Here is a 27,126-nt window from a genome sequence, read left to right on the forward strand (position 1 = left end):
GATGACGTCGGGTGAAGTGCGACATCAGCCGAAGCCGGACCCGGACTTTGGAATCCGGCCGACTGAAGGGCTGCCTGACGACAGGACAACCCCGGTTGTTATGACTGCAGATGCATCCATGAAGGACATCACATAGTATCCACTTTGTCCTCAGCCATATGGACAGAACTGTGATTTTTGGCTTGCCAAAGCCCAAGAGAAGTAGGCAGAGGTCCAAGTCTAGGCTTTCGTGTGTGACTTGTTGAAGCTGCTACAACTATGACTTCCTGGAACCTCTTATGAGCAGAAGTAAACAATGCAGTGTGCACACCAAATAAAAATTCTCTACAACCACAGAACACCAAGCCAAGGATGGTTCCAGGAATTATCTTGAGGCTTAAAGTAGCTACTGGCATACTCAGTGGGGAGCAAAACAAAGGTCTTTCACTTGCAAAGCCCCCACAAGCATGAACAGCATAATGGTAAACACTATGGGAGCTGGAAAGAGACCAAATGACAGCACTTTGCACAGAAAGTTGTGCTTATCTAGAACAAACTGGAAGGAAACTGATGAGGACCCCAAACATTAATGTGCCAGAAAGCATCCATAATATTCTGCAGAATTATCAAGTATCCTCTAACAGCAGGGGCAAAGATGTACTACGACTGCTGAAACTGACATCCACAGATATGACAGAAGCCTGCAATACCTTCTGAAAAAGGTGGGAATAGAACCCTTTGTCTTTCACTACAGAAGAGGGCATTGTCACTTTGTAAAGCACAGTCTCGACAATTCATGTAGTCTGTGGAGAAAGCTTAATCCCAGAGTCATGCTTGTTTTTGCTTAACGTCCTAAAATCTACAAGATAAGGCCACCTGCAACCACATGCAGCACCCACTGTCCTTTGTAATGGCCCCCTAGCTACGGCAAACATGGAGAGCTGCCCCCACAGTCACTCTTCTGCAGGACTTGGCCACCACAGAATGGAGTGGAAGGCTGCATGATACACAACAGTATTCCTTACGGAGAGGATCTACACGATAGGCAGTGGCCTACGCAGCAACATAAATGCCTTCCTCACTGGTCACTGCCAGTTTTATGTTTTGAAGGTCCTCAACTAGATTCTTGCATACCAAACATTATCTTGCATATCAACCTCACTAGAAAAAAAAGACATTTAGAATGGCTTTGCCTAAGCTCAAAATTAGCGGAAAACCTTAAGCATGCCATCTGGACAAACACATTCCCTAGTCTGCTGCCCTAGCCGCAGTATCAAGTGTTCAGTGCACTACATAGAAGCCTTCTGCTCTTCCAAGTGCCTGAGCCACTTAGCAGAGGAGTGGAAAATAGATGAAACAAATAACTGCTGAAACTCAACCTCAATGTGGTGTGTGTACATTTTTGTAAACTATGACCAGTTCTGCAATCAGCTGGTCAGTCTCAAAATCACTACATTTTGCTAGGTCTTTAAGAATACATAAACCCTCTTAGAACAACAACCAAAATCCATATTCTTCTAAGTTGCAAAAATGACACACTAAAGAACAGAATCCAAGGGTGGAATGACCCAAGCCGCCTCAAATTTCCTACCCATACAACAGTCACGTTGCTGCTGGGAGGAAAGCAAAACAGCAATTGGCCAATTTGTTGTGGATTTTATTAGCCTGACAGTCTTCTTAAAGGAGAGGATAACAAAGCAGGGAGCTCAAGGAAATCAAATCATATTATGCTCATTGATTCCAACAGATAAGAAAGTACAGTTTTGTACCTACCATAAATGTAGATGTCCGAACTGGATAGCATCTGCAGTCATAACAACTGGGTTGTCCTGTCGTCAGGCAGCCCTTCAGTCGGCCGGATTCCAAAGTCCGGGTCCGGCTTCGGCTGATGTCGCACTTCACCCGACGTCATCTCTGTTGGTCTTCGGGTATAAAGGCATCAGCCGACGCCATTTTCCTCAGTGTTTCTTGCCCCAGATGCCAGTAGCCCTCTTGAAGGCTAAAATTTGGATAAATGCCAATGTTTCCAAAAAGATAGAGGTAAACACAAAATAAGCATGTATGTACATATATACAAACAAATACACCATAAAAGACTCCCCACCAGCTAGCTATTAGGAGGGTAAACACCCTAGGAGTACCACAGAGGGAAGGAGGGAGGGTAATCCTGACTGCAGATGCTATCCAGTTCGACATCTACATTTATGGTAGGTACAAAACTGTACTATGTCCTTCATGGATGCATCTGCAGTCATAACAACTGGGTAGAATACCATAGCCAACTAGGGGAGGAGGAAAAACTAGATTATGGTGTGTTTAGGATCCCTTGCAGTACAGCAGTGGCAAACCCTGCTCGGGATCTGGAATATAGAGGCAAATTGTAATGCTTGGCAAATGTATGCACGGAGGTCCAAGTAGCCGCCTCAATAATGTCTTTGGTTGCCACTCCTCGTAAGAAGGCTGTGGTAGTGGCTGTTGCCCTTGTAGAATGAGGTCTTATGTTCTGTGGAATTGGTTTTCCATGGAAGGAGTAACAGAATCGTATGCAATTTCCTATCCATTTGGAGATTGTCTGTTTGGAAATAGCTTTTCCTTCCCTTCCTGTTGCATAGGCTACAAAAGCTGGTCAGTTTTTCTGCTACTTTTGTTCTGTCCAAGTAGTAGCGTAGCTGTCTATGTACATCCAAGGTATGCAGTATTCTTTCCCTCTGTTTTGTGGGTTGGGAAAGAAGGTAGGTAGGTGGATTGCCTGGTTTAAAGACACTCTGGATACCACCTTAGGCATAAATGTAGGATTAGTCCTCATGGACACTATCTTGGTGGAAGATTAGGAAGGGCTGTACTGCCATTAGGGCCTGAAGTTCAGAAACCCTCCTGGCTGAGGTTATTGCCAGTAGGAAGGCCGTTTTCCACGATAGATGCTGTAGGTCTGCTGTTGCTGCTGGTTCAAAAGGTGATAGTGTCAACTTTTCTAGCACAAAGTTCAAGTCCCAAGCTGGCAATGGTGGTTTCCTTGGAGGTTTTACATTCTTGATTCCTCTGAGGAACTGCCTGAGTAAAGGGTGTGAAAAGACAGGTGGATCAAAGCTGTATTCTGCTGATATTAGCTGATGCATGTATCTTGATGGAGGAGTAGGACAGGCCTGAATGTAAAAGTTCTGCCAGATACTCCAGAATGTTAGGCATATCTATGTTTGACCCATCTTTTCCTCTTTCAGTACTCCAAATGACAAACCTTTTCCATTTTCCTGCATAGTTCCTTCTTGTTGAAGGTCTTCGGGCTTCAAGAATAATGTCTTTAACTCTTTGGGAAAGTTCTGGATTAGCTGCTGCTATGTGATGTTCCATGCAGTCAGTTGCAACGTTTTTAGGTTTGGATGCATGATGCTGTAGTTGTTCTGAGTTAACATCAAAGGCATCAGGGGTATTGGCCACATATTGTTCCGAGACATGCTCCTCAGCAGTGGGTACCAGTGTTGTCTTGGCCAGTTTGGAGCTATCAGGATTATCCTTGGACGTTCTTCCTTGATTTTTAGTAATACCTTGTGTATCAAGGGAAGAGGTGGGAATGCACATGCTGTTAGGCCTTTCCAGCTGAAGGAGAGCGAATCCACTTTCCATGCCAGTGGGTGGAATGTCCTTGTGCAGAATTTTTTGAGCTGGTGATTGAGAGGGGAAGCGAATAGATTTATCTGAGGCATTCCCCATTTCTTTGAGATGGTCTTGAAGATGTCCGGGTGTAGCATCCATTCGTGGGCATCCGATGTGGTTCTGCTTAATATGTCTGCTAGAGTATTCTCCTTTCCGGTACAAATATTGCCTGTAACTGGATGTTGTAGCTGAGTGCCAGGTTCCACAGCTCCAAAGTCATTCTGCATAGGGGGTATGAATGAGTGCCTCCCTGTTTGTTGATGTACCACATGACTGTGGTGTTGTCTGTCCTTATCATCAACTGGCCCTCTTTGAGAAATGGTCTGAACTTTTGGATTGCCAGTTTTACTGCCAGCATTTCTTTTAGGTTGATGTGCAGGTGAAGTTGATCCTGTCCACAATCCTTGCACGCATTTGTCCAGCATGTGGGCCCCCCATCCTAGGTCTGAAGCGTCTGTTGTGATGGTCTGGCTTGCTTGACATCTGCGAAAGGGTAGACCTGGGTTTGACTGGCATGCTTGAGCCCACCATAGGAACTCCTGTTTTAAGCATGGAATTAGTGGAATTTCTGTTTCTAGGCTGTGCCTGTGTTGGGACCATAAATTCTTTAGGTACCACTGTAGTTTTCTCATATGTAGTCTGGCAAGTGGGACCAAGATTATGCATGATGCCATGAAGCCCAAGGCCTGCAGTACTTTTCTTGCTGTTAACTTGTTCTGTTTTGTTAGTGCCAAGAAGTAAAGAGGGAGTTCTTTTTGTTTTTCTGCAGTTAGCATTGCCAGTTGTCTTACTGTGTCCAATTCAGCCCAAGAATGTCCTTGTTTGGGATGGTATCAGCCTTGATTTTTGTAAATTGACTGCGTATCCCAGTGCTTGTAGCAAGTAAATGACCCTTTGTAAATCTGTTGTCAGCTTGCTTTTGTTGTCCCTTGTAGCAGGCAGTCGTCCAGGTATGGGTAAATTTGAATTCCCTGTAGTCTGCAGTGGGCGATTACTGATGCCAGGCATTTTGTGAATACTCTGGGCAGTAGATAAGCCAAAGGGCAATGCTGAGAATTGATAATGCTCTGATCCTGCAAGAAATCTGAGGTATCTTCTGCAGATTGGTCGAATGGGGACGTGCAGGTATGCCTCCTTGAGATCTAGAGTTACCAGCCAACACTCCTTGCCCAGCATGGGAAGAAGTTGCTGTAGGGTCAGCATTTTGAATTTTGGGACAATGATGTATGTATTTAAGGTGGACAGGTCGAGAATAGGTCTCCAACTTTTTTCCTTTCTTGGAACTAGGAATAGTCTGCAGTAGAATCCCTTTCCTTGTTCTGTTGTTGGCACTCTTTCCACAGCTCTCATGTTTGCTAATTGCATTATCTGTTGTAGAGCCTCTGTTTTTTGATTTGGAGGTAGATTTGGCATTCCTCGTTTGACTGGTAAAGTGTGGAAGTGGAACCGGTAACCTTGATCTATGGTTTGTAAAATCCACTTGTCTTTTGTGATATAGTGCCAGTTCTTTGAAAATAAGGTTAATTTGCCGCCTAATAGAGCTGCTATTTGTTCCCTGGTAGGCGGATTTAGAGGTAAGTCACTGTGGTTGTGTTGTTGTAGTGGCAGTGGTTGTGTCTGTGCCTCTGTTGTTACCTTGCCACTGTCGTCCTCTGTAGGCACCTCCTCTGGATTGGTTTCTGCCTCTGGAACGTCTATTCCTGCCCCTTTGGGATCTTGTGGAGTCAGGAAAGGACCAATTTTTGGCAGGCCAGTTCCTGTTAAACCTTGGGGGTTGAACCTGCAAGAAATCTTTAACCGTTTGAACAGATTTTGCCTTTTCTTCCATTTTCTTCATTACCTGCTGGGCAGGTGTACCAAACAAGCTGGTCTTATCCATAGGAGCATCTAATAACTTAGCTTTAACATGATCCGGTAAGGCTTGTTCCTTTAGCCATGCATGTCTTCTTATCACTGTGCCAGTCATGGCTGATCTAAATGAAGCCTCCAGTGCATCATAGCCACATTTTAAGGAATGGTTACTAACCTGTTGTATGTTATTTACCATTTCTAATACATATCTCTTATCAATAGAGTCATCAGAGGATAGCTTTTTTGTTAACTGATCAAGCATAAACTCTTGGCATTGTATCATGTGAAACTGACAGTTTAAAGCTCTAGCTGAGAGAGTAGCTGAGGTGTAGACCTTTTTGCCCCATCTGTCCAATGACCTGGCTTCCCTTTCAGAAGGAATAGGGTTTTTAGCTGTGGTCGCGGCTACTGCCCTGGGACCCTGGGATATAGTTTCGGGGTCTGCAAGTGGGGCCTTGTAAAGGTGGTGATGAGTGTCTGGTACCCTGTAAAATCTGTCTGGTTTGGCAGGGGCTGGAGGTAAAGAATCTGGTGCAGAGCAGACATCATTGAAGGCATCGTCCACCACAGAGGACAGGAGGTATAGCTAAGGGCCTGTGCTGTGGAAGGTGCAGAAAGGTCCTAAGTCTTTTCTGGAGTCTGAGAAATCCTGCTGCTGCCATTGGAACTGCTCTCGCATGGCATGTAAGGTTTCCCCAAAGGAGAATTCTTCTGGTGGGGAAGCAGCTGGAATGGATTCTTCAGCATCTGAGTCTTCAAAATTGGAGAAAGGAGCCTCTGGCTGGTCTGTTATGTCTGATTCATCGGCAGAATCATCAGAGGACACAGGCTCGGGGCTCTGCCCTAGGTCTCTTCTCTGGGGCTGAGAGGCCCTGTCTGGGTGAGATTGAGATCCCCTAATTAATGAAATTAAATCTTCTGCCAGAGTAAGCATTTGTGAACTAGGGGGTTTAACAGGCACTGTTTTAGTAGTTTTGGCTGCTTTAGCCCTGGCAAAGGCCTTAATGGACATGGCTGCTGGAGGCCTAGCAGCACCACGTGCTGGGGTAGAGACATCCAAGGGAATGGTGTCTGATAAGTCAGTGGCAACCACCGTAGTGGATAAAATTTCTGAGGCCGATTCAAGAGAAGTAGCAGGGGCCTCAGTGGTAGTGATAGATTCAGCTGTACTTTGATCAGTTTTCTCGGTTTCGGCCGAAACAGAGACACTCGCGGTTTGCTTAACCATGGTTTCGGCCGAAACCGCAGACCGCGAGTGTCGGTCTTTATCTTTGTGTTTTTTAGCAGTTTGGGTAGTCGGAGGATCCGACGGCATAATATACGCAAAATCAGAACCGAAAAACTGTTCAGCAAACTCCGACCGATGCCTAAGCGTTCGTCGGTTGAATGAAGCACAGGCCGAACAGGCTGCTACGTCGTGGGCTGGGCCTAAACAAGGCAGACAATAAGAGTGGAAATCTTTATGAGGTATTTGTTTCCCACAGGTTAAACAATTATTAACTTTTTCTGACATCGGCTGAGGCAAGAAAGAGTCCCCAGCGGGTACTTAGCTTTAGAAGTCTTGATAGTATTCGGTAGAAGTAATCTCTGGATCCGACCGACCGGCACTTGCGAACAGCTTCTGCTTGGCGCCACGGCAAGAAAGACTGAGGAAAATGGCGTCGGCTGATGCCTTTATACCCGAAGACCAACAGAGATGACGTCGGGTGAAGTGCGACATCAGCCGAAGCCGGACCCGGACTTTGGAATCCGGCCGACTGAAGGGCTGCCTGACGACAGGACAACCCAGCTGTTATGACTGCAGATGCATCCATGAAGGACATCATCTAGATCCTTGATCACCTTCCAAGGGCACCTCCATTCTAATGTCTAGAAAGGGGAGACCTGTGTTTGCAACCATTCAAAAAGTGATTACCTCTTGGCACTGACATTCCTATACAAGACCTAGCCAGGAAATCAGTCCATGCATGCTTCTAATGGGATACTCATCACGTACAAGGACTGCTTCCACATACTTCAACCCAGACAGATGCAGATGAATTGTTTGAGCTTACTAGCACAAACAGCTCAAGAGAACACGTAGATATTCCTTCAATGTGGCTGGTTATGTCCAGCAAATATAAAATGACCATCAGCATAAAAGAGACTCCCCAGTCCCATGTAGAACTTGCAAGCAAATGCCACTGAACACAAAGGGCCTTTTCATGCAAACAAGTTTAGTGTAGAAATGCCCCAAGATGCTCAAATACAAGAAAAGGGGTGCAGATCATTTCAGTGTAGTTGCTGCAGTGCAGAGACACACCTCTCATAGGTGCAAGCTCAATACTGAGGGAAAATCATGACCTGCTAAGGGGCACGAGATCTCACAGGTGAAGAAAGGAGATTATGATCCAGTATCCCCATGGGTGGAATGACCCAGGCCTCCTCATCCTTCCAGCCCAGGTAACAGTTAAAATGCTGTTAGCAAGAAAGCATAGTAGCAACTAACCAATTCATTCCTGGCCTCCAACTCCCTTACCTTCTCAAATTACTCCAGAATCTGCTCCACAAAATGAAAGGGACCATCGCCTGCCAGTTCCTGCAACAGGCATCCAGTACACTTTCACATCAATATGCAGTTAAGGCAGGGTTCATATTTTCACTTTGTCAGCAGTTGGCTAACTGAAGCTCTGACACTAATTACACTACGTTTTACTTTGCACTATCCAAAGTAATAGAGAAATTGGAGGTACGAGCCCTGGGGTCATGATCTGCCAGTTGTCAAAATACCTTAAAATATATTTTAAGTGCAGAATAATGCACTTTTCCATGTTAAATGTTATGACTCAGCAGATTATGCCCTTCCAGACTGATTTCTGATGTATTTGCTGTCTGAACATGCATGGGAAGGAGAGAAAGTTCCAGAATGCAGCAAAACCAAGGACCTCAGGAGACAAGAATTTCACCAATATCAGCAGTCTCTCCAAAGTCAAAGCAACTGTTCAGAACCAGGTACAAATTTTTCAAGCACTTATTAAAAAAAATGGAATTAAGACAACACTTCATTGCAATGCTGACCCTTATCGCAGTTACAGCTGGGTTAGAAAAAGCAGGAAGTCTGGAGAAACTGAGTTATAGTTGCATTAGTCACAGTCAGTAGAATGAGACTTCTTGCTGACCTTGAGGACTATCATATGGATGAAGGAAAAGGTGGAAAAGCAAAAAAAGACCACATTCTACAGAAGCTATGACAATGCTTTCAGAGTAATTAGAATAAAAATTTTACTTCAACCAAGTTTTCAGAGTGCTTTTCTGGTACATAATTTCTTCACTGTACAATTTGTGGAGTTGTTTCAGATCCATCAAGCTGCAGTCTTACCATACACAGTGCAGTTCTGCATCTCACTCGAGTTCATTTGTGACTCGAACTTTGCAAGCCTTTAGATTTGGATCGTTTTCCCACTGCTGATCTTGCAGTACTCCTTCGATTTTCCTTTTGCTATTTTAGGACTTGTGTGGGAATACCAACATTGCTGCAGAAGAATCGTGAAGTTTACTGAGAGCTTGGACTGGTAATTAATATTTTGTGGGACATCCTGCATTGTGAAAGCCAACAACATTTGGCTGATATTCTCTGCGCATCCAAGGAGTCAGTGTTATGGACTGATGTACATAATTTAATCTTTAATGCAAGAAAGGAAGACATAACACCTTTTATTTTATTTCTAAACCAGACTGGTGATCATAGAATGCAAAAATAAAAGAATCTTCTCTGTCAAACCTCCACCTAAAAATGAATTCCACAACTGCAAAACTCTGTACAGTACATAAAGGCCAAAACCTTGGGAACTACTGCTTTTTCTCCATTCCATGATTACTTTCTCCACATCTGAAAGTTTTGAAATGTTTCAATACAAATTTTCATTTACCAATGAATGGTTTTGTTTTACTGTAGATTTTGTGCTGCTACATAGTATCTGAGCTACTATTTTTGAAATCCTTGACTTAAGGCTTTGAACACTACTGAAACTGCTGCAAAGACTAGATTTAACAATAGTTTTGCCACTTGTACCAATTTTTATTCAAACCAGGAAAAGTATGCGACATTAGGTGCTTCAGAGATTTATTCTACTGTCTCTGTAAAGCTAGTTTATATCACATATTCTAAACTTAATTTTATGTATTTACACTTGTCTTTCCACAGTGGTGCAGTGGTAGTGTTGTTGCCTCACAGCAAGAGGTTCTCCCGTTCGATTTTCAGCTGGAGCGCCTTCTGTGTGGAGTCTGCATGTTCTCCCCACAGTAGAGTGGCGTTCGAAAGACATGCGTAGAATGGGCGTGCCTTCGCTGAAGGTTGGGTGTCGAGCTGGCACCTCAGCACCTGTAAAAAAATCTACTGCCAATCATTAGCGGACCGGAGTTACACTGTGGGGACCCTCAACTGGTAAAAGCCAAAAGAACACTTGTCACATCATTCACCTTGGTCATGAAATTTGGAAACGTTATAGGAATAAGCAAGAGTTGGATTGAAATTGAGGGTAAATGTTGAGCATAGGGTTGCCGCCTTTTCCTGTGGCAAAAACTGGAGAGAGATCACACTTCTTGCACCATATCCACAGCCCCACCTCTCCACCCATTTCCCCATTCATATTATGACATCAATGAGTACATCAGTACAAGGTGAACACCTTGTCTCCCCCCCCCATTTTTAGATGGTCTCATACTTCCATGCATTGCGTTGACGACACTTCATAAAAAAGATAATCTGAGGCTGTATTTTTATAAACTCCAGCATTCTGTTTGTTCAAATAAACAGAACATAGTTTGTACAGTGCTTTCCGAACTACTAGACTATTATAATTTCCAGACAGTCCAGAAAAATACCAGATAGGTGGCAAGACTATATATGCAACATCCTGAGGTCTTTAACACTGCATCACGTTTTCAGCAAACAAATCCATTTGCTAGGTTCACGGTTACTCATACAGCTTCTCAGCATCTGCCAGGTTCACGGTTACTCATACAGCTTCTCAGCATCTGCCAGAGTAGTTGGTTTCTTAGTATGCAGACTACTTAACTTTGTGGTCTAGTGCCCACCCTCAAATATTCACCATGCCTATGCCCAAGAGGCAGAGAGTTTATTACTTACACGGCCTTCTGTATTCATCAGTAGGGTGTAATTACTTGATAACCTTTTCCCAGCATATATGTAGGGACAGACTTTTTTTTTTTTTTTTACTGACTGAATGCCTTGAACATCCAAATAATACAGAAAATAGTGCTCCCAAGCAGACAAGGCTACTGATGAATTGGCTCTGATAAGGAAGACACTCCCAAAGACAAGCTCAGTGGCTGAGCTCATCACAGACTAATTCTGATTGGCAAAAATGGAATTTGCTGCTGAAGAGAGCCTGTCGTCTGCTTCAAAATTATTTAGTAAACACGAGCTTTCCCAGTGTCTAACCTTCTATAAAGCGCTATCAGGAGAAAAACGGAACATGAACCCCTGAAACCAGAAACACTGTCTTTCATGTATTTAGCAGAACACTACTATGCAGACCACAAATACTACTGCCTCAACCTTTTCACGTTAAGAAATACCTCTGAAGTAACAGTGTAGGACTACATACCCAAATCTAAATCAGACTGCTTGGAAACGTGTTCAGATTCATTGTGATGCCTAGTAAGAAAATGCCGTTTCACTAACAATGGACAAACACATAAGGGAGCAAATTTGCTGAAACCACTGCTGAATACTGGAACTTGACATTTTTTAAATACTAAGTAACTGGAGACACCAAAAAGCAAAATTGCAAACTGGAGATCCAACTGGTCCATCTGGAATAAACAAACCTTCCTGCTTGAGTGGCAGACAGAAATCCCAACAGGCATCTTCCATGTCCCCATGAGTTCTACATAACAAGGGAAAGATGAAAATTAGAAAGTTTAGATTTGTCAGGGTGAACTTTCTGCTTCAGACTAGTATAACACTGGTCTCAATTTCTTAAAGAACCAAGAAAAGAATCAGTATTTATTTTAATGAAATGGCAAACACTATCACCTTTCTGTTTAATAAATGCCACACTAGCTCCAAGCTTAGGAGCCACTGTGATGGAATCTACAGAACCTACCTGGGACTCACTTGCCTGAAGTTTTGCACTTACAAAACTTACAATAAACTGCAACAATTAACAATTATAAAATTGCCTGTATGTGGCCGGGAGGGAGGGGGGTTACTGGGTGATTAGGAAACTCCATGGCCTGTACCGAAAAGCTGTAACACGTCATGCTGTATCTACCATTATACCTTTGATGCCTTTCCTAAAGGTAACTCAACTGCTAGAAGAATCAATGGTGTACCATGAAATGGGGGTATGAAACATTTGCCTTCTGCACAGAGTACGATGCCCTGCCTGTATGTACAAGGACCTTCTGAGGGATTCTCAGGTTTCCCTTCACATCCCACAGACAAACCTAAAAGGTGAAAGTACAGTTTTGTACCTACCATAAATGTAGATGTCCGATAGGAATGCATCTGCAGTCCTTACAAATGGGTTGTCCTGTCGTCAGGCAGCCCTTCGGTCGGCCGGATTCCAAAGTCTGGGTCTGGCTTCGGCTGGTGTCGCACTTCACCCGACGTCATTGCGGCAGTTCTTCGGGTATAAAGGCATCAGCCGACGCCATTTTCCTCAGTGTTTCTTGCCCCAGATGCCAAGGTGCCCTCTTGGATGGCTAAATTTGGATAAATGCCAAAGTTTCCAAATAGTAGAGAGCAAACACATAAAATAAGCATGTATGTACATATATACAAACAAATACACCATAATAGATCCCCCCCAAGCTAGCTGAAGGTTGGCAAATACCCTAGGAGTACCTCAGAGGGGAAGGTGGGTGGGTAATCCTGACTGCAGATGCATTCCTATCGGACATCTACATTTATGGTAGGTACAAAACTGTACTATGTCCTTCAAGGATGCATCTGCAGTCCTTACAAATGGGTAGAATACCATAGCTAAACTAGGGGAGGAGGAAAAGAGTAGAGATTATGGTGTAGTTAGGATCCCTTGCAAAACAGCAGTGGCAAAACCTGCTCGGGATCTAGAGTATAAAGGTAAATTGTAATGCTTGGCAAATGTATGCACAGAGGTCCAAGTAGCAGCCTCTATAATGTCCTTGGTAGCCACTCCTCGTAAGAAAGCTGTGGTGGTGGTGGCTGTAGCCCTTGTGGAGTGAGGCCTGATGTTCTCTGGAGTTTTCTTTCCATGGTAGGAGTAACAAAATCTAATGCAATTTCCTATCCATTTGGAGATTGTCTGTTTTGAAATTGGTTTTCCTTCCTTTCCTGTTGCATATGCTACCAGAAGCTGGTCAGTTTTTCTATTGGTTTTGGTCCTGTCCAGGTAGTAGCGTAATTGTCTATGTACATCCAAGGTATGCAAGAGTCTTTCTCCCCTGTTCTGTGGGTTGGGGAAGAATGTAGGTAGGTGGATAGCCTGATTTAAAGAGACTCTGGATACCACCACCTTAGGCATAAATGTAGGATTTGTTCTCATGGACACTCTGTCTTGATGGAAGATCAGGAAGGGTTGCACTGCCATTAATGCCTGTAATTCAGAGACCCTTCTTGCTGAAGTTATTGCCAGCAGGAAAGCAGTCTTCCAGGATAAGTATTGTAATTCTGCTGTTGCTGCTGGTTCGAAAGGGGGAAGTGTCAATTTTTCTAGCACAAAGTTCAAGTCCCATGCTGGCAATGGAGGTTTCCTGGGAGGTTTTACATTTTTAATTCCTCTCAGAAACTGTCTGAGCAGAGGATGAGAGAAGACAGGAGGATCCAAGCTGTATTCTGCTGAAATAGCTGATGCATGTATCTTGATGGAAGAATAGGACAGGCCTGTATGGAAGAGCTCTGCCAAGTACTCCAGGATGTTGGCTATGTTCACCAGTGTCACATCTTGCCCCTTTGCAGTACTCCAAATGAGATATCTTTTCCATTTTGCTGCATAATTCTTTCTTGTTGAAGGTCTACGAGCCTCCAGGATTATGTCTTTAACCCTTTGGGATAAATTTGGGTTAATTGCCGTTATGTAATGTTCCAGGCAGTTAGCTGCAGAGTTTTCAGGTTTGGATGCAGGATGTTGTAGTTGTTCTGTGTTAACAGTAATGGGATCACGGTTAGTGTCCATATTTGTTCCCGAGACATGCTCCTCAGCAATGGATACCAATGTTGTCTTGGCCAGTCTGGAGCTATCAGAATGATCCTCGGACGTTCCTCTTTGATCTTCAGAAGCACCTTGTGCATCAAAGGAAGTGGTGGGAATGCGTATGCTGTCAGGTTTTTCCAACTGAAAGATAGGGAGTCCACCTTCCAAGCAAGTGGGTGGTACGTCCTTGTGCAGAATTTCTTTATCTGGTGATTGAGTGGGGATGCAAACAAGTCTATTTGTGGTAATCCCCATTTTCTTGTGATGGCTTTGAAGATGTCCGGATGCAGCATCCATTCGTGGGCATCTGTGGTAGTTCTGCTTAATATGTCTGCTAGAATGTTTTCCTTCCCCGGTACAAAAATTGCTTGTAACTGAATGTTGTAGCTCAGAGCCACATCCCATAGGTCCAGTGCCAGCCGGCATAGAGGATATGAATGTGTGCCTCCCTGTTTGTTGATGTACCACACAACTGTGGTGTTGTCTGTCCTTATCAACTGACCTTCTTGGAGAAAAGGTCTGAATGACTGGATTGCCAATTTTACTGCCAGCATTTCCTTCAGATTTATGTGCAGGTGCAGCTGGTCTTGAGTCCATAGGCCTTGAATGCACTTGCCCAGCATGTGTGCCCCCCAACCGAGGTCTGAGGCATCTGTCGTGATGGTTTGTCTTGGTTGACTGTTGCAGAAGGGCAATCCTGTGTTTGATTGACAGGCCTGAGCCCACCATAGGAACTCTTGCTTCAGGCATGGGATTATTGGAATTTTGGTTTCTAGGCTGTGCTTGTGTTGGGACAACAAATTCTTTAGGTACCACTGTAGCTTTCTCATGTGCAGTCTGGCATGAGGGACCAGTATTATGCAGGATGCCATGAAGCCTAGAGCTTGTAGCACTTTTCTTGCAGTTAGATGGTTCTGCTTTGTTAATGCCAAGAAGTAGAGAGGTAGTTGCTCTTTCTTTTCTGCAGTTAGGAATGCCATTTGTTTTGATGTGTCCAGTTCTGCACCCAGAAAGGTTATTCTTTGGGATGGAATCAGTCTTGACTTTTTTATATTGACTGTATATCCCAGGGCTTGCAGCAGGTAAATGACTCTTTGTAAGTCTTCTGTTAGCTTCCTTTTGTTGTCCGCTTGTATCAGGTAGTCGTCCAGATAGGGGTAAATTTGAATCCCCTGAAGTCTGCAATGAGCGATTACTGATGCCAGGCATTTCGTGAACACTCTGGACGCAGTAGATAAGCCAAAGGGCAATGCTGAGAATTGATAATGCTCTGATCCTGCAAGAAATCTGAGGTATCTTCTGCAAATTGGTCGTATGGGGACGTGCAGGTATGCCTCCTTGAGATCTAGAGTTACCAGCCAAGACTCCTTGCCCAGCATGGGAAGAAGCTGCTGTAGGGTCAGCATTTTGAATTTTGGAACAATGAGGAATGTGTTTAAAGCGGACAGGCCTAGAATAGGCCTCCATTTGTTTTCTTTTCTTGGTACCAGGAAGAGTCTGGAGTAAAATCCCTTTCCTTGCTCCATAGATGGTACCTTTTCCACAGCTGTCATTCTTAATAATTGAGATATTTGCTTTAGAGCTTCTGTCCTTTGAGTAGGTGGTAGGTTTGGCATTCCTCTCTTTCCTGGTAGAGTATGGAAATGGAACCTGTAACCTTGGTCTATAGTTTGCAAAATCCATTTTTCTCTTGTGACGCAATGCCAGTTCTTTGAAAATAAGGTTAGCTTTCCGCCTAAGGGTGCTTCTAGTTGTTCCCTGGTAGGCGGTGCCACCGCCAAGTCACTGTGATTGAGTTGTTGTAGTGGTGGTGGCTGCATCCGTGCCTCGCTGGTTGCTACCTTGCCACTGGCGTCCCCTGTAGGCACCCCTGGATTGGTTTCTGCCTCTAGAACGCCTATACCTGCCTCTTTGCGTCTTAGAGGAGTCCGGAAAGGACCAATTCTTGGAGGGCCAGTTCCTGCTAAACCTTGGAGGTTGAACCTGTAAGAAATCTTTCACTGTTTGTACAGATTTTGCCTTCTCTTCCATCTTTTTTAGTACCTGCTGTGCAGGGGAACCAAATAAATTGACCTTGTCCATGGGTGCATCCAAAAGCTTTGATTTGACATGGTCTGGTAATGCCTGTTCTTTCAACCATGCATGTCTCCTGATAACTGTGCCAGTCATGGCTGATCTAAAGGAAGCCTCCAGTGCATCGTAGCCACATTTTAAAGAATGGTTACTAACCTGCTGTATGTTATGTACCATTTCTTGAACATACTTTTTATCTAAAGATTCTTCAGAGGACAGCTTTTTAGTTAACTAGTCAAGCATAAACTCTTGATATTGAATCATATGAAATTGGCAGTTCAAAGCCCTAGCTGACAGAGTAGCAGAGGTGTAAACTTTTTTACCCCATCTCTCTAAGGACCTGGATTCCCTTTCAGAGGGGAGGGGGTTTTTAGTAGAAGTAGCTGCTACAGCTTTAGGGCCCTGGGAGATAGTCTCTGGATCTGCAAAAGGAGCCTTGTATAAATGGTGATGAGTGCCCGGGACCCTGTAGAACCTATCGGGCTTAGCAGGAGCCGGAGGTAATGAATCAGGAGCAGTGCAAGCATCATTAAATGCATCATCTACAACAGAAAGAACTGGAGGTATAGCTAAAGGCCTATGTTGTGGTAAATGTAGAAAGGTCCTAAGCCTTTTTCTGGAGTCTGAGAAATCTTGGCCCTGCCACTGAAATTGTTCCCTCATAGCATGCAAGGTTTCCCCAAAGGAAAATTCCTCAGGCGGAGAGGCTGAAGGAATGGACTCTTCAGCATCAGAGTCTTAAGGAGAATAAGGAGCCTCAGGAGGGTCTGTATGTTCTGAGTCATCAGAGGAATCATCTGAGGATACTGGCTCAGGGGGCTCTGCTCTAGGCCTCTTTTCTGGAGGGGGGGGGAGAGGCCCTGTCTGGATGAGGCTGGGATCCACGAATTAAAGAGATGAGATCCTCAGCCAAAGAAAGCATATGGGAGCTGGTGCTGGGCCTGTGAGAGGGGGGTTTGGCAGGCACCGCTTTTGATGCTTTGGCTGCTTTAGCCCTGGCAAAGGCCTTAATAGACATTGCTGCAGGAGGCCTAGCAGCTCCACGTGCAGGGGTTGAAATATCCAGGGGAATAGTGTCTGATAATTCCTGTGAAACCGAAACAGAAGGTTGGATTTCAGAAGCCGATTCTACCAGGTTAGAATTGGCCTCGGTAGAAGGTATGGTTTCGGCTGAAGAAAGAACCGCTTGCTCGGTTTCGGCCGAAACCAAGACACTCGCGGTTTGTTTAACCGCGGTTTCGGCCGAAACCGCGGACCGCGAGTGTCGGTCCTTTTCTTTGCGTTTTTTGGTAATTTGCGTTGTCGGAGGATCCGACGGCATAATATAGGCAAAATCGGAGCCGAAAATCTGTTCAGCAAACTCCGACCGACGTCTAAGCGTCCGTCGGTTAAAAGAAGCACAGGCTAGACAAGCTGCTACGTCGTGATCTGGGCCTAAACAATGTATGCAGTAGGAGTGGAAATCTTTATGAGGTATTTGTTTCCCACAAGATAAACAGTTATTCACTTTCTCTGACATCGGCTGAGGCAAGAAAGAGTCCCCAACGGGGTACTTAGCTTTTTAGAAGTCTTCGAAGTAATATTCTGTAGTAGTAATCTCTGGATCTGACCGACCGGCACTTGCGAACAGCTTCTGCTTCGGGCGCCACGCGGCAAGAAAGACTGAGGAAAATGGCGTTGGCTGATGCCTTTATACCCGAAGAACTGCCGCAATGACGTCGGGTGAAGTGCGACACCAGCCGAAGCCAGACCCAGACTTTGGAATCTGGCCGACCGAAGGGCTGCCTGACGACAGGACAACCCATTTGTAAGGACTGCAGATGCATCCTTGAAGGACATCTAGTGCGCTTCCAAATTGCCTAACTAGGCATGCACACCTACAGGCAGTGCGTGTAAACATCCTGAGACAGTCTGCAATCTTATCTAAGACTAGTTTCTTGGATTCACACACACGGTAAACACATTACAAAAGGCAAGCTCCTTTACAACTCTAAAATGGGTAAAGCCAATATCTGAAAAAGAAAGTTTATTCTTTTTATGATACTTGAAGCATTTTATTCTTTTTCTCCTCCTTCTCAAACTTAATGGCTTTGCAGAATGTGAGAGATGAAGACTGGGGAAAGAGGACAGAATTTCAGTATGAAAAAGTTTGCTATCTGAAGGTTAGCATCTACTTTTCTACAGTCAAGAGCCTCAGGCTGACCAAATTTACACAGTATTACAAATTAGGATCATTCATAGAATCTCTCCCAAACACTTAAGACACCAACAAACCGCTGGTGTCAGAGCTATGGACTAAAACTAAAAGCCAAGAAATGCACACTAGTAACCTTCGGGAAGTCTGCCACCCTTGGCAACTACCATATTGACAATACAACCCCAAGAAGTGGGGACAGACGTATAGAGTAAATCTGACTTTTGGACCATCATGTGTCTACAGTACTGAGGAAACCATTCTATACTGAGCAACTTATAAACAAAGGTATGGCACCTAGATCCATGGAGGTCATTGCACTAGATTCAGCACTCAAACTCATCACTGGGTATAATGCCACCTTTGGTATGTACCTTAACAGGCACATCCAACAACGGAAACATCCACAGAGGTTCCTCACTAAAAGAATACAGGGTGTAACATGTCCTATGCAAACAGGCTGTTAAGGGGGACCTCTATGCTGGGCATATACGGCATCTTTGTACCCACTTTAACAGACCTCCTGCATATCAGCAAAACAAAAAACAGCAGAATTACTTATTCTAAAGGCTTGCACCTTGCCTGAGATATAAACAGGACCTGCTAGAGACACAGGCATGTATCCCAGAGACTACCTCTTCTCAGGAATAGGTTCCCCATTCACATGGAAACTTTTTCCTTAAAACAATTCAAGTGCAACTTTGACAACTGGATAGGGAATTAGATTCACCCCTAGTTTGGTACATAAGCCTCTGATGGTCACAGGCAGACTGTGAATGGTTTTATCTCACAGGCCCCTGCTTACACCAATGGGTACCAAATCTCATCACCTATGACCCCATAAACTGAGGTCTTAAAGCATTTCTTATCAAGAGAGTTTTTGCATTGTGTATGTCCTGCAGTGAGAGTGTAACAAATGGCTGCAGACAGTAAAGTGCTTTTAGTTTTTGGTGAGAGAAGGACATGTAAAAATCTGGAAAGTGTATTTGGTGGAAAAAAGTAATCCTTAAAAATCTTAACAGTTCAAAAGTAGACAACCTTAAAAACAATAGTTTCTTGAATGGTTGAAAGTTTACCAGAACTCTCACTAAAGGAGACTGGTATTCTCGTTTCACCTTCACCAATACAGAAAATTAATGGTTTATTACCCAGTTCTTTTTGTACTGTGAGCCTTAAAAGATAATATTATAGGATTAAGTGGCATTTTAACATTACCATTTTGTAGGTTCCTTAGGCTAATCTGAAATTTTCTGAAGACCTGGTATATTAGGTTTTTTGTGTTTTGATGACTTTTATAATGTTTTACTTTAGCCTGCTGACAATTTTTTTAACTTCTGCTTTTTTCTTTCTAGAATAAAAAAAAGTCTCCAAGTATTCAAAATCATCACTTATGCAAAGCCACAAAATACAAACTTTAGTGAAAGTTTACAAACCAGTCCATTGCAAAACAATTATTTACAGACTTTAGTAAGGAACCAAAGTACACTCCAAAGTCCAGAAAGGAGCAGTCAAAAGAAAATTTCAGGAGTGATGCTGCTCTACCTATGGCTGACCATAGCCACCTGGCAAGCAGTGGCTAACTCAGCCTCTTCAGGGTGCCTTGCTGGCAGATTCCTTGTTAGGACTGGTCTCTGCCAGTACTCCCCACTTGTTATTCAGATGCAGCCAACAATAGTATTTAATGCTTCATTTTCTGCAGTTTACTGTATAAATACTGTGGAGAACGGACTTCAATTCCTGTAGCCATGAAGGTCTTGCCCTGCTCCTCTGGGTCTCTCAGGTTCTGACATATTCACTATACAGGAGAGGCCCTGTAAAAGGGAATGCAAGAATGCCATAGTGGCATTTTCCACAAAAAAAAAAAAAGTCTGAGCCACAAGTGTTGGCACAGGGCTATGCCAGTTCTTTTAGCTATAGCCGTACTATCAGCCATGTTATAAATGTAGTCAATGTGGCTGGCCATAACAGTAGAGGTTGCAATGTGGACCTTTAAATTCACTGAGTATCCCTCATCCAGTAGCTACTCCAGCCAATGGAGCACTCAGATAACGCTCACTGAAAATAGAATAACTCCCTCTGAAAACGAAATAAAATGTCAGAGTCTGGAGCATTGACTCAAAGGTACAGACTGTGAACTAATGCTTGCCAAATTTTCCATCACTCCCAATTCTCTGTAGTGGAGATAAACAGCAGGGCTGCAGTGGAGTAGGACTCTACTTTCGGTTACCATACTGAATACTGATCCAGCTTCAGAGTTTTGTCTACCTTTTGTAGGACTAAGGCAAATGCATCTAGGCCGTCACAAGTCACCCTTGCAGCATTCTCTAAAATGTCTACCAAAGAGGGAACCACCAGTGGTGACTGCAGGGTAAAATATTACACCTGACGTATGGTTTCCTGTGGCAGTGACTCTAGGGAACTGTCCCCTTCCTCTTGGTCTACATTACTGACCATGTATTTGGGGAGGGGGGCACTGAAGGCATAACTGTAGGGAAGTACTCTAGAATCAACACTCCTAAGGCGGGTTTTTGCCCATACAGTGTAAGCAAAGCCCTCTAAGATACTCTCCCCTGGCAACCCTGAGCAAATAAGCTAAAACAGGAATTCTTCACTTAACTTTTACGATTGTTTCTACCAATTGCCTGGGGTGAGGGAAGCATTGTGGGGAAAGTCCTCTGGGGAATAAAATTAAGGAAGTGGACCGAATGCAGAAGCAGAGGCTTTATGAAGCAAATGTTGCTTACATACTACTTTCTCACATCCTTTGATCAGTCTTTCTGTTTACTGAACAAGGTCAACACAAAATATTTAGTGCCTTAATGCAACAAAGACAGCAAACCTGAAGTGGTGCATTGCCCATATGAGTTCACTTCATTATAGAGTTCTGCAACTTTTTTTTTTCCTTCTGTGTGTAGCCCTGTTTACATAAAGGTAAGGCAGATCCTGCACTTGGCTGTCTTGTCATCTTTGCCCAGACAGTAAAGACAAGTAGATCATCCTTACCACATGTGCATTTTTTAAAAGAGTGGCTTTAGTGCAGTTAAGAAGCCCAAGACCAACATGCCAAAGAGAAAGAGTTTAAAAGACAGCAAAATGCCGAAAAAAAGCTGAAAAACTACAAACAGTTTAAAACAGGAAAAAAAATGCACTTGATGGTAATCTTGCTGGAAGGAACACTAACACAGCTGCAAGAGAACTGATTTTACACTAATCTTAAAATGACCTAAGAAACAGTTCACCCAACGTAGCTAAGCTGTTCAAGAAGCAATGTAGTAGCAAAAAAGAGGGGACAGCTATACATATTGAGCTTAGGAGACAGAGCCAAGCAAGATTTAGGTGTGTAGCAGCACAGCGGTAGCCAGGTCAACTAGCACCTACTTAACTCCCCAGATTGGAGCCCTGTGCAACCTGAAGGTGAGAACAAAAATCCATTAATCTATTGAACACTCATTTACACAGCCATGACTTCCAGCAAGGCTGCATAAATGAATCACAGTACTGTACTCAAACCTGACCCGCAGCACTGCCGATCGCAATGAGACCCTCTCCCTCAAACAAGCTCCTGCCTAGGTTAGTAGCAGCCCTTTTCACCCCGTCCTAGTTATTTAATGGCTGTACCACACAGTCTTGATGGTTACCACATAAAGACCACTTTGAGGAAATCAACAGTTTCGGAGTAGTAAGAATTATAATGGTGTTGGGGTAATGCTGCTTCTTCCTGTGATTTGTGCCAGCTGATGTCAGATGGGGGTACATGACAGCTTACTGAATAGTGGTATACCATAAGTTATAATACTGATGGCAACATCCAAAAATGTCAAAATGTTGAAACGTTACAATACTGACCTCAACATACCTACTAACAGCATACATGCACTATATACATAGATTGCACCAGTAAACAGCCAGTCAGACATTCCTTCTGTAACAGTGAAACTTGAAAACAAGTGCCAATATGGGTCTTGCAGGGGTGGCAAGTCCAACTCTTTACACCTGTAGGAAAAAATATTTTGATTTCAGCATTTTGATGTTCCTATATTGTGCATTCAGTATTACAGCTTTCAAAATATTTTTCAGAAAATTGACACGGACCTGTCAGAGGTGCAGCAGCTAAAAAATACAACCGTCTTGGAAGCAGATCCTACAAGGCCACAGAAACCGTATGCATAATTAATACTGGTGAGTGGAAGCACATCTGTTACATAACTGCAAGAATCCTCAAGAAAGATCTCAAACATAACTTATTTAGAACACACCATTTCCTTTGCCTGCCAAGTACAGCTTTATTAAAAACATCAGCAAGATGGTCATCCCAATTCCATACCCTCAACATGAATGAGCTTCAGAAGAAATATCACAAATACTGGTTCTTCCAAACTGAAGCGACCTTACTGCCAGTTAATTCAGCTCAGTCACTGAACTGCAACAAAATCATTCCTTGTATCTTGTTTTTCACTGACTTGATCCATAGGGCCAGTTGAAAGAACTGCCAGACAGCAGCATGTCTCTGATTAGAGTTTCAATGGGAGTTTTCCCCACTAGTCTCATGAAGAAAAGTTGTGAAATGAGTGAGGCTGGAACAGCTCGAAGTGCTGGCAGTCTTAACAAGAGCCTGCCAAAGCGCTGTGGTTGGGAAGGATACTGGGAACGGATGTACTCAGTTAATGCTACCTGGACTTTTTCCTGTAAGCTCTCCACATGAGTAGGATCAGTGAGACCACATGCATCTGTAAACAAAAACAAAAAAGTGCAAGTTAAATGTTAAGCAACTCCCCAAAATGATACAATTTTATTTCTATGAATGTTATGTCAAAACACTTACTCCAGAAACAGACTGCAACACAAGCATTTTAGCATAAGAAAGCCAAGTCTCAGCTACACCCCTCCCCCTGACCCCCCTTTGAACATGTACATCCTGGACAACTCCTTCTGTACAAACCAGATGAGTAATTACAGGCTTATTAAATCTGAACAATCTTATTGCAGGTATGTACTGACAGTCCATTTCAATGTACAGTTCTCTCAAACAAAAACCTTCAGACTTTAAATTTTAAGAAGGGTGGAGCATAACTATAAAAACAAAAACTGATGTGCCCCGTGTTATGCAAAGTCATCTCTGCAATGATGTGCTATGCAACACTGAAAAGTGATGGAACACCAGCAACAATTCCTCGGCCTTAGACTCAGAAAGGGTTAAAATCACTAGCATAGCCAACTTCTATAAGAGAGCAATAAACTAAGACCAATACATTATTTTTCCCTGTATGGCCACAAAACAGTGGGTCAAGCTCTTTCACCTAGGGACATATGGTAAATAAACTGAATTGGCTTACCTGGGTACTTGTAAACACACAAGGTAAATCGCTGCTGTAGGATAAATCCCTTTCCACAGGACTTAGGTGAAGCCACGTAGCCTTCTGATATGACTTCCTGAACTTTGCAGAGGTTCCTTAATGAGCTCCTCCTTTGTCCCAGAACAAAGGTGGAAAGAACAGTTTTGTAAAATCTTACCATAACCATAGATGTCCTTCTCTTCCACGTTGCAGTATTCATAACATGAGGGATTTCCCGCCTAGGTGACCCAAACATCTGGCCAGTAACCAAAAACGTAAGCTGCTGTTAGGAACATGCGACATTGCACATTGAAGACAGCGGGCGTCGGCCATAAAAGTGATGCCTGAATGTACCATCTTCAGAAGTGAATGCCCCAGTCAGAACACCGCTCCAAGGATAAGAGGCAATATCCATAGAAGAACAGGAACCAAGGGAGGAAGGAGGGTGGGATAAGAATACTGCAACATGAAGAGAAGGACATCTATTGTTATGGTAAGATTTTACACAACTACTCTATTCCATTCTATTCCAATGTTGCACTGTTCATATCAAGAGGGAAAATACCATAGCTCATGAATGGGAAAAGTCGGTAAGAGCACAGGAAGTCTCCATGAAACCATGCAAAATTGCCTTGGCAAATCCTATTATAGATCTGGAGATAAGAGTCCAGCTTTTAGTATTTTGTGAATATGTGGACAGAGGACCAAGTAGCTGCTTCCAGGATAGGATTGTTCAGACCTTTAAAGAAGGCCCTGTAGGAAGCTACAGTTCTAGTGGAATGGGGCCTTAACAGAGTGAGCCCCCCACCCCGAGACACACAGCAGAAAGAAATTGTCCTAGAGATCCAAGAAAAAAAACAGTTTGCTTAGAAACAGGTTTTCCCAATGCCCTGGGGTGAAAGGAAAAAACAGTTGCTCAAACTTTTTAATAGTTTTGGTCTTATCCAAGTAGAATCTAAGTTGTCTATCTACATCCAAGGTGTGCAGCACCCTTTCACTGGAGTTTTGTGAAGAAAGAAAAAAAAGTAGGTAAGTGAAAAGTCATTAACCACTTTTAGCATGAAAGAAGGGTTAGTACAAAGAGACGCCTCATCCTTGTGGAAAATCAGAAAGGGCTGTGAAGCCGTTAAAGGGCAGATCCTGCCTTTTGAACTTGGTTGACTTTTTTGAAACCGTCACTAAGGCCATTGATGAAGGTAAGGCAGTTCACACATCCTACCGTGACCATGCAAAAGCCTTTGACACAATACCACACTCGGGCATCATAGACAAACTCACCAGCTTAAATGTAAACCCATATGTCACGAGATAGGTTGCAAACTGGCTCAAGGACAGAACCCACAGGGTCAGAGTTGCTGGAGCTATGTCAGACTAAGCCAGTCACAAGCGGTGTCCCACAGGGCTCAGTTCTGGGACCCCTCTTGTTTGGCATTTATTTTTCCGAGGTACAGGCAAACATAGGAGGATTGTGGTTGACAAAGTTCGCAGATGGCTGCAAACTGGGCGCCATAATTGATACTCCATTGGACACAAACATCCTTCAGAGAGGACTCGTAGAAACGGATAATTGGTGCCAGAGCCATGGCCTTAAGCTTCACGCCAAAAAATGTATAGTCATACCCTTTGGGAAAAACAAGGTACCCACAAATTACCACATAGGTGGTAATCCATTAAGTATGGAAGAGGTAATCAGGGACCTAGGGACCCAGGTTGACAGTAACCTCTCATTTGACACTCACATTGCCAAAGTGGTTAGGAAGACCTTCTATATTGCCCACCTTATCATGAAGGGTTTCACATCTAGATCAAGATAGGTCATTGTGCCCCTGTACTCATCTCTTAGGCCAATGATTGAGTACAATGCCCTATGTGGGATGCATCTTACCAGACACATGCAGCAGTTGGAAAGACCCCAAAAGTTCCTCACCAAGAGGATAAAGGGTCTTAAACATATGTCATATGCTGCCCGACTGAAAAAACTCCAGCTCTATTCAGTCGCATACCGCCTACTCAGAGGTGACCTATGCCTAATGTACAAGGCCATGTCCAATCCGGAATTAATGGACATGCTCCACCTCAAAAAATCCAAATCCATCAGAGCCACGAGAGCAAGAGACTTAAACCTCAACACAGAAATAAATAGGACGTGCTGGAGGGACAGAGTTCATAACCCAGAGGCTCCCTACACTCTGGAATAGAATCCCAGTCCATGTTAGGTAGAGCCCCTCACTAACTCTATTCAAGAGAAGTCTTGACGAGTGGATGGGAGATCGTAGGTTTACCCCAGGGGTCATCTCTGTGTCACTACTAGACAGAGGCACAGTAAACTAAACCCTAAATGGGCATAGTATTCTCATCCTAAGGGGTGGTGAAAGCCACACACACTCTGGCTAGGCTTATAAATGCCCTAGGGCAGATAAGCCTAGTACGAACCTATGAACGGACCTATGAACCTAAAGCTTGAAGTTCAGAAACTCTCCTAACAGACGTGATGGCCACCAATAAAACAAATTTCTTTGTGCAAAACTTCAGGGATGCTGTGGCTGCAGGCTCTAATGGAGTCAGAGTCAGTTTTTCCAAAACAAAATTCAAGTCCCAAGGAGGAACAACAGTTTTCATGGGAGGCCTGATTGAAGGACACCTTTTAAACTTAACCTCTAATCTAGAAGCTCAGGGGAGGGGGACAAAAGCAGACGTGGACAAATGGCCGATAAATGGACATTAACTGAATAAGCTCACGCAAATAAGAGGACTAAATTAAGACTCCAGATGAAGAACTTCTTCCATTTGGACAAATAGGATTTTCCTTATATTGGGTTTCCTGGCCAACTGCAGGACTAGAAGCATTCCTCAGAAAAAAAGTGTATGAAAGGAATCAGAAGCCTGTCACCCACAGAGTCAAGTTCAGTGTTGCTAAATGTGGGTGAATAAGAGATCCCTCGTCTTGTGTGACTAGATCCACCCTTTCAGGTAACTTGTGATGACTGCCCTTGGCTAACTGTTGAAAAGGGAACCAATGCTGTCTTCGCCAAAAGGGGGTCACCAACAAGATTTCTGGGCTGTCCTTCCGAATCTTAAGCAGAACTTTCTGAATTAGTAGGAAGGGGGAAATGCATAGAGAAACATCCCCTTCCCATGAAAATCATAGGGCATCACCTTCCAAGCCAGGGGATGTTGGACTTTGGCACAAAACTTTGTAAGTTATCCGTTCATAGGGGAGACAAAGATATTTATCTGAGGCATACCCCACCTGTGGAGAATGCCTAGAAACACATCCCTGTGGATCATCCATTCGTGGACTTGTCATGGACCTGCTCAGTATGTCTGCTACAACATTTTGAGCTGAGGGGATATAAACAACTGTCAAAGTTACCTTTGCTTGTAGAGCAATCCCCCCCCCCCCCCCCAAGCATGTAATGCTAATCTGCAAAGATAAGATTGTTTATTCTGGTTTGTTCACATACCAGGAGAACTGTGGTGTGGTCTGTGAACAGTTTCAAAAGGACTTGGTTGAAGAAATGACCGGAAGACTTGAAGGGCCTGAATCACAGCCCTCATCTCTTGTTTATGTGTTACTTCCTTAGTGAAGGAGACACCAAGCCTTGGACCTTTATGTTCTCCAGTGTTACTCCCTACCCCAGACCCAAAGCATCTGTGAACACTTCCTAAACTGGATGAGATGGCTGAAGGGGGGGGGGGTCCTGGATTCTGAAATGTTTGTTGAATCCACCAAAATAATTCCTTCTTTAGACAGGGTAGCAGTGGAAGAACAAAGTCTAGAGGATGAGCATGGTGGGACCAGAGGGTTTTCAGGTACCACTGGAACTTTTGCATGTGAGGTCTGGCTAGAGGCAGCTTTGGTATA

The 27,126-nt window shown here is 43.8% G+C and overlaps 1 protein-coding gene across 1 annotated transcript in view; it reads right to left on the bottom strand.

Annotated features, from left to right (window-relative positions):
• Positions 1 to 22,191: 22,191 nt before the first annotated feature.
• The window catches only part of NR2F6 (nuclear receptor subfamily 2 group F member 6), a 209,385-nt gene continuing 204,450 nt past the window's right edge, over positions 22,192 to 27,126 (bottom strand). The window contains exon 4 of the mRNA XM_044090635.1: positions 22,192 to 22,655. Coding sequence (XP_043946570.1) covers positions 22,381 to 22,655 — 275 coding nt within the window. The 3' untranslated portion in view covers positions 22,192 to 22,380. The remainder of the gene's footprint in view (positions 22,656 to 27,126) is intronic.

The sequence above is a fragment of the Protopterus annectens genome, chromosome 13.part0 (assembly GCF_019279795.1).
Source record: "Protopterus annectens isolate FY-2018-M chromosome 13.part0, PAN1.0, whole genome shotgun sequence".
Lineage (NCBI taxonomy): Eukaryota > Metazoa > Chordata > Ceratodontiformes > Protopteridae > Protopterus > Protopterus annectens.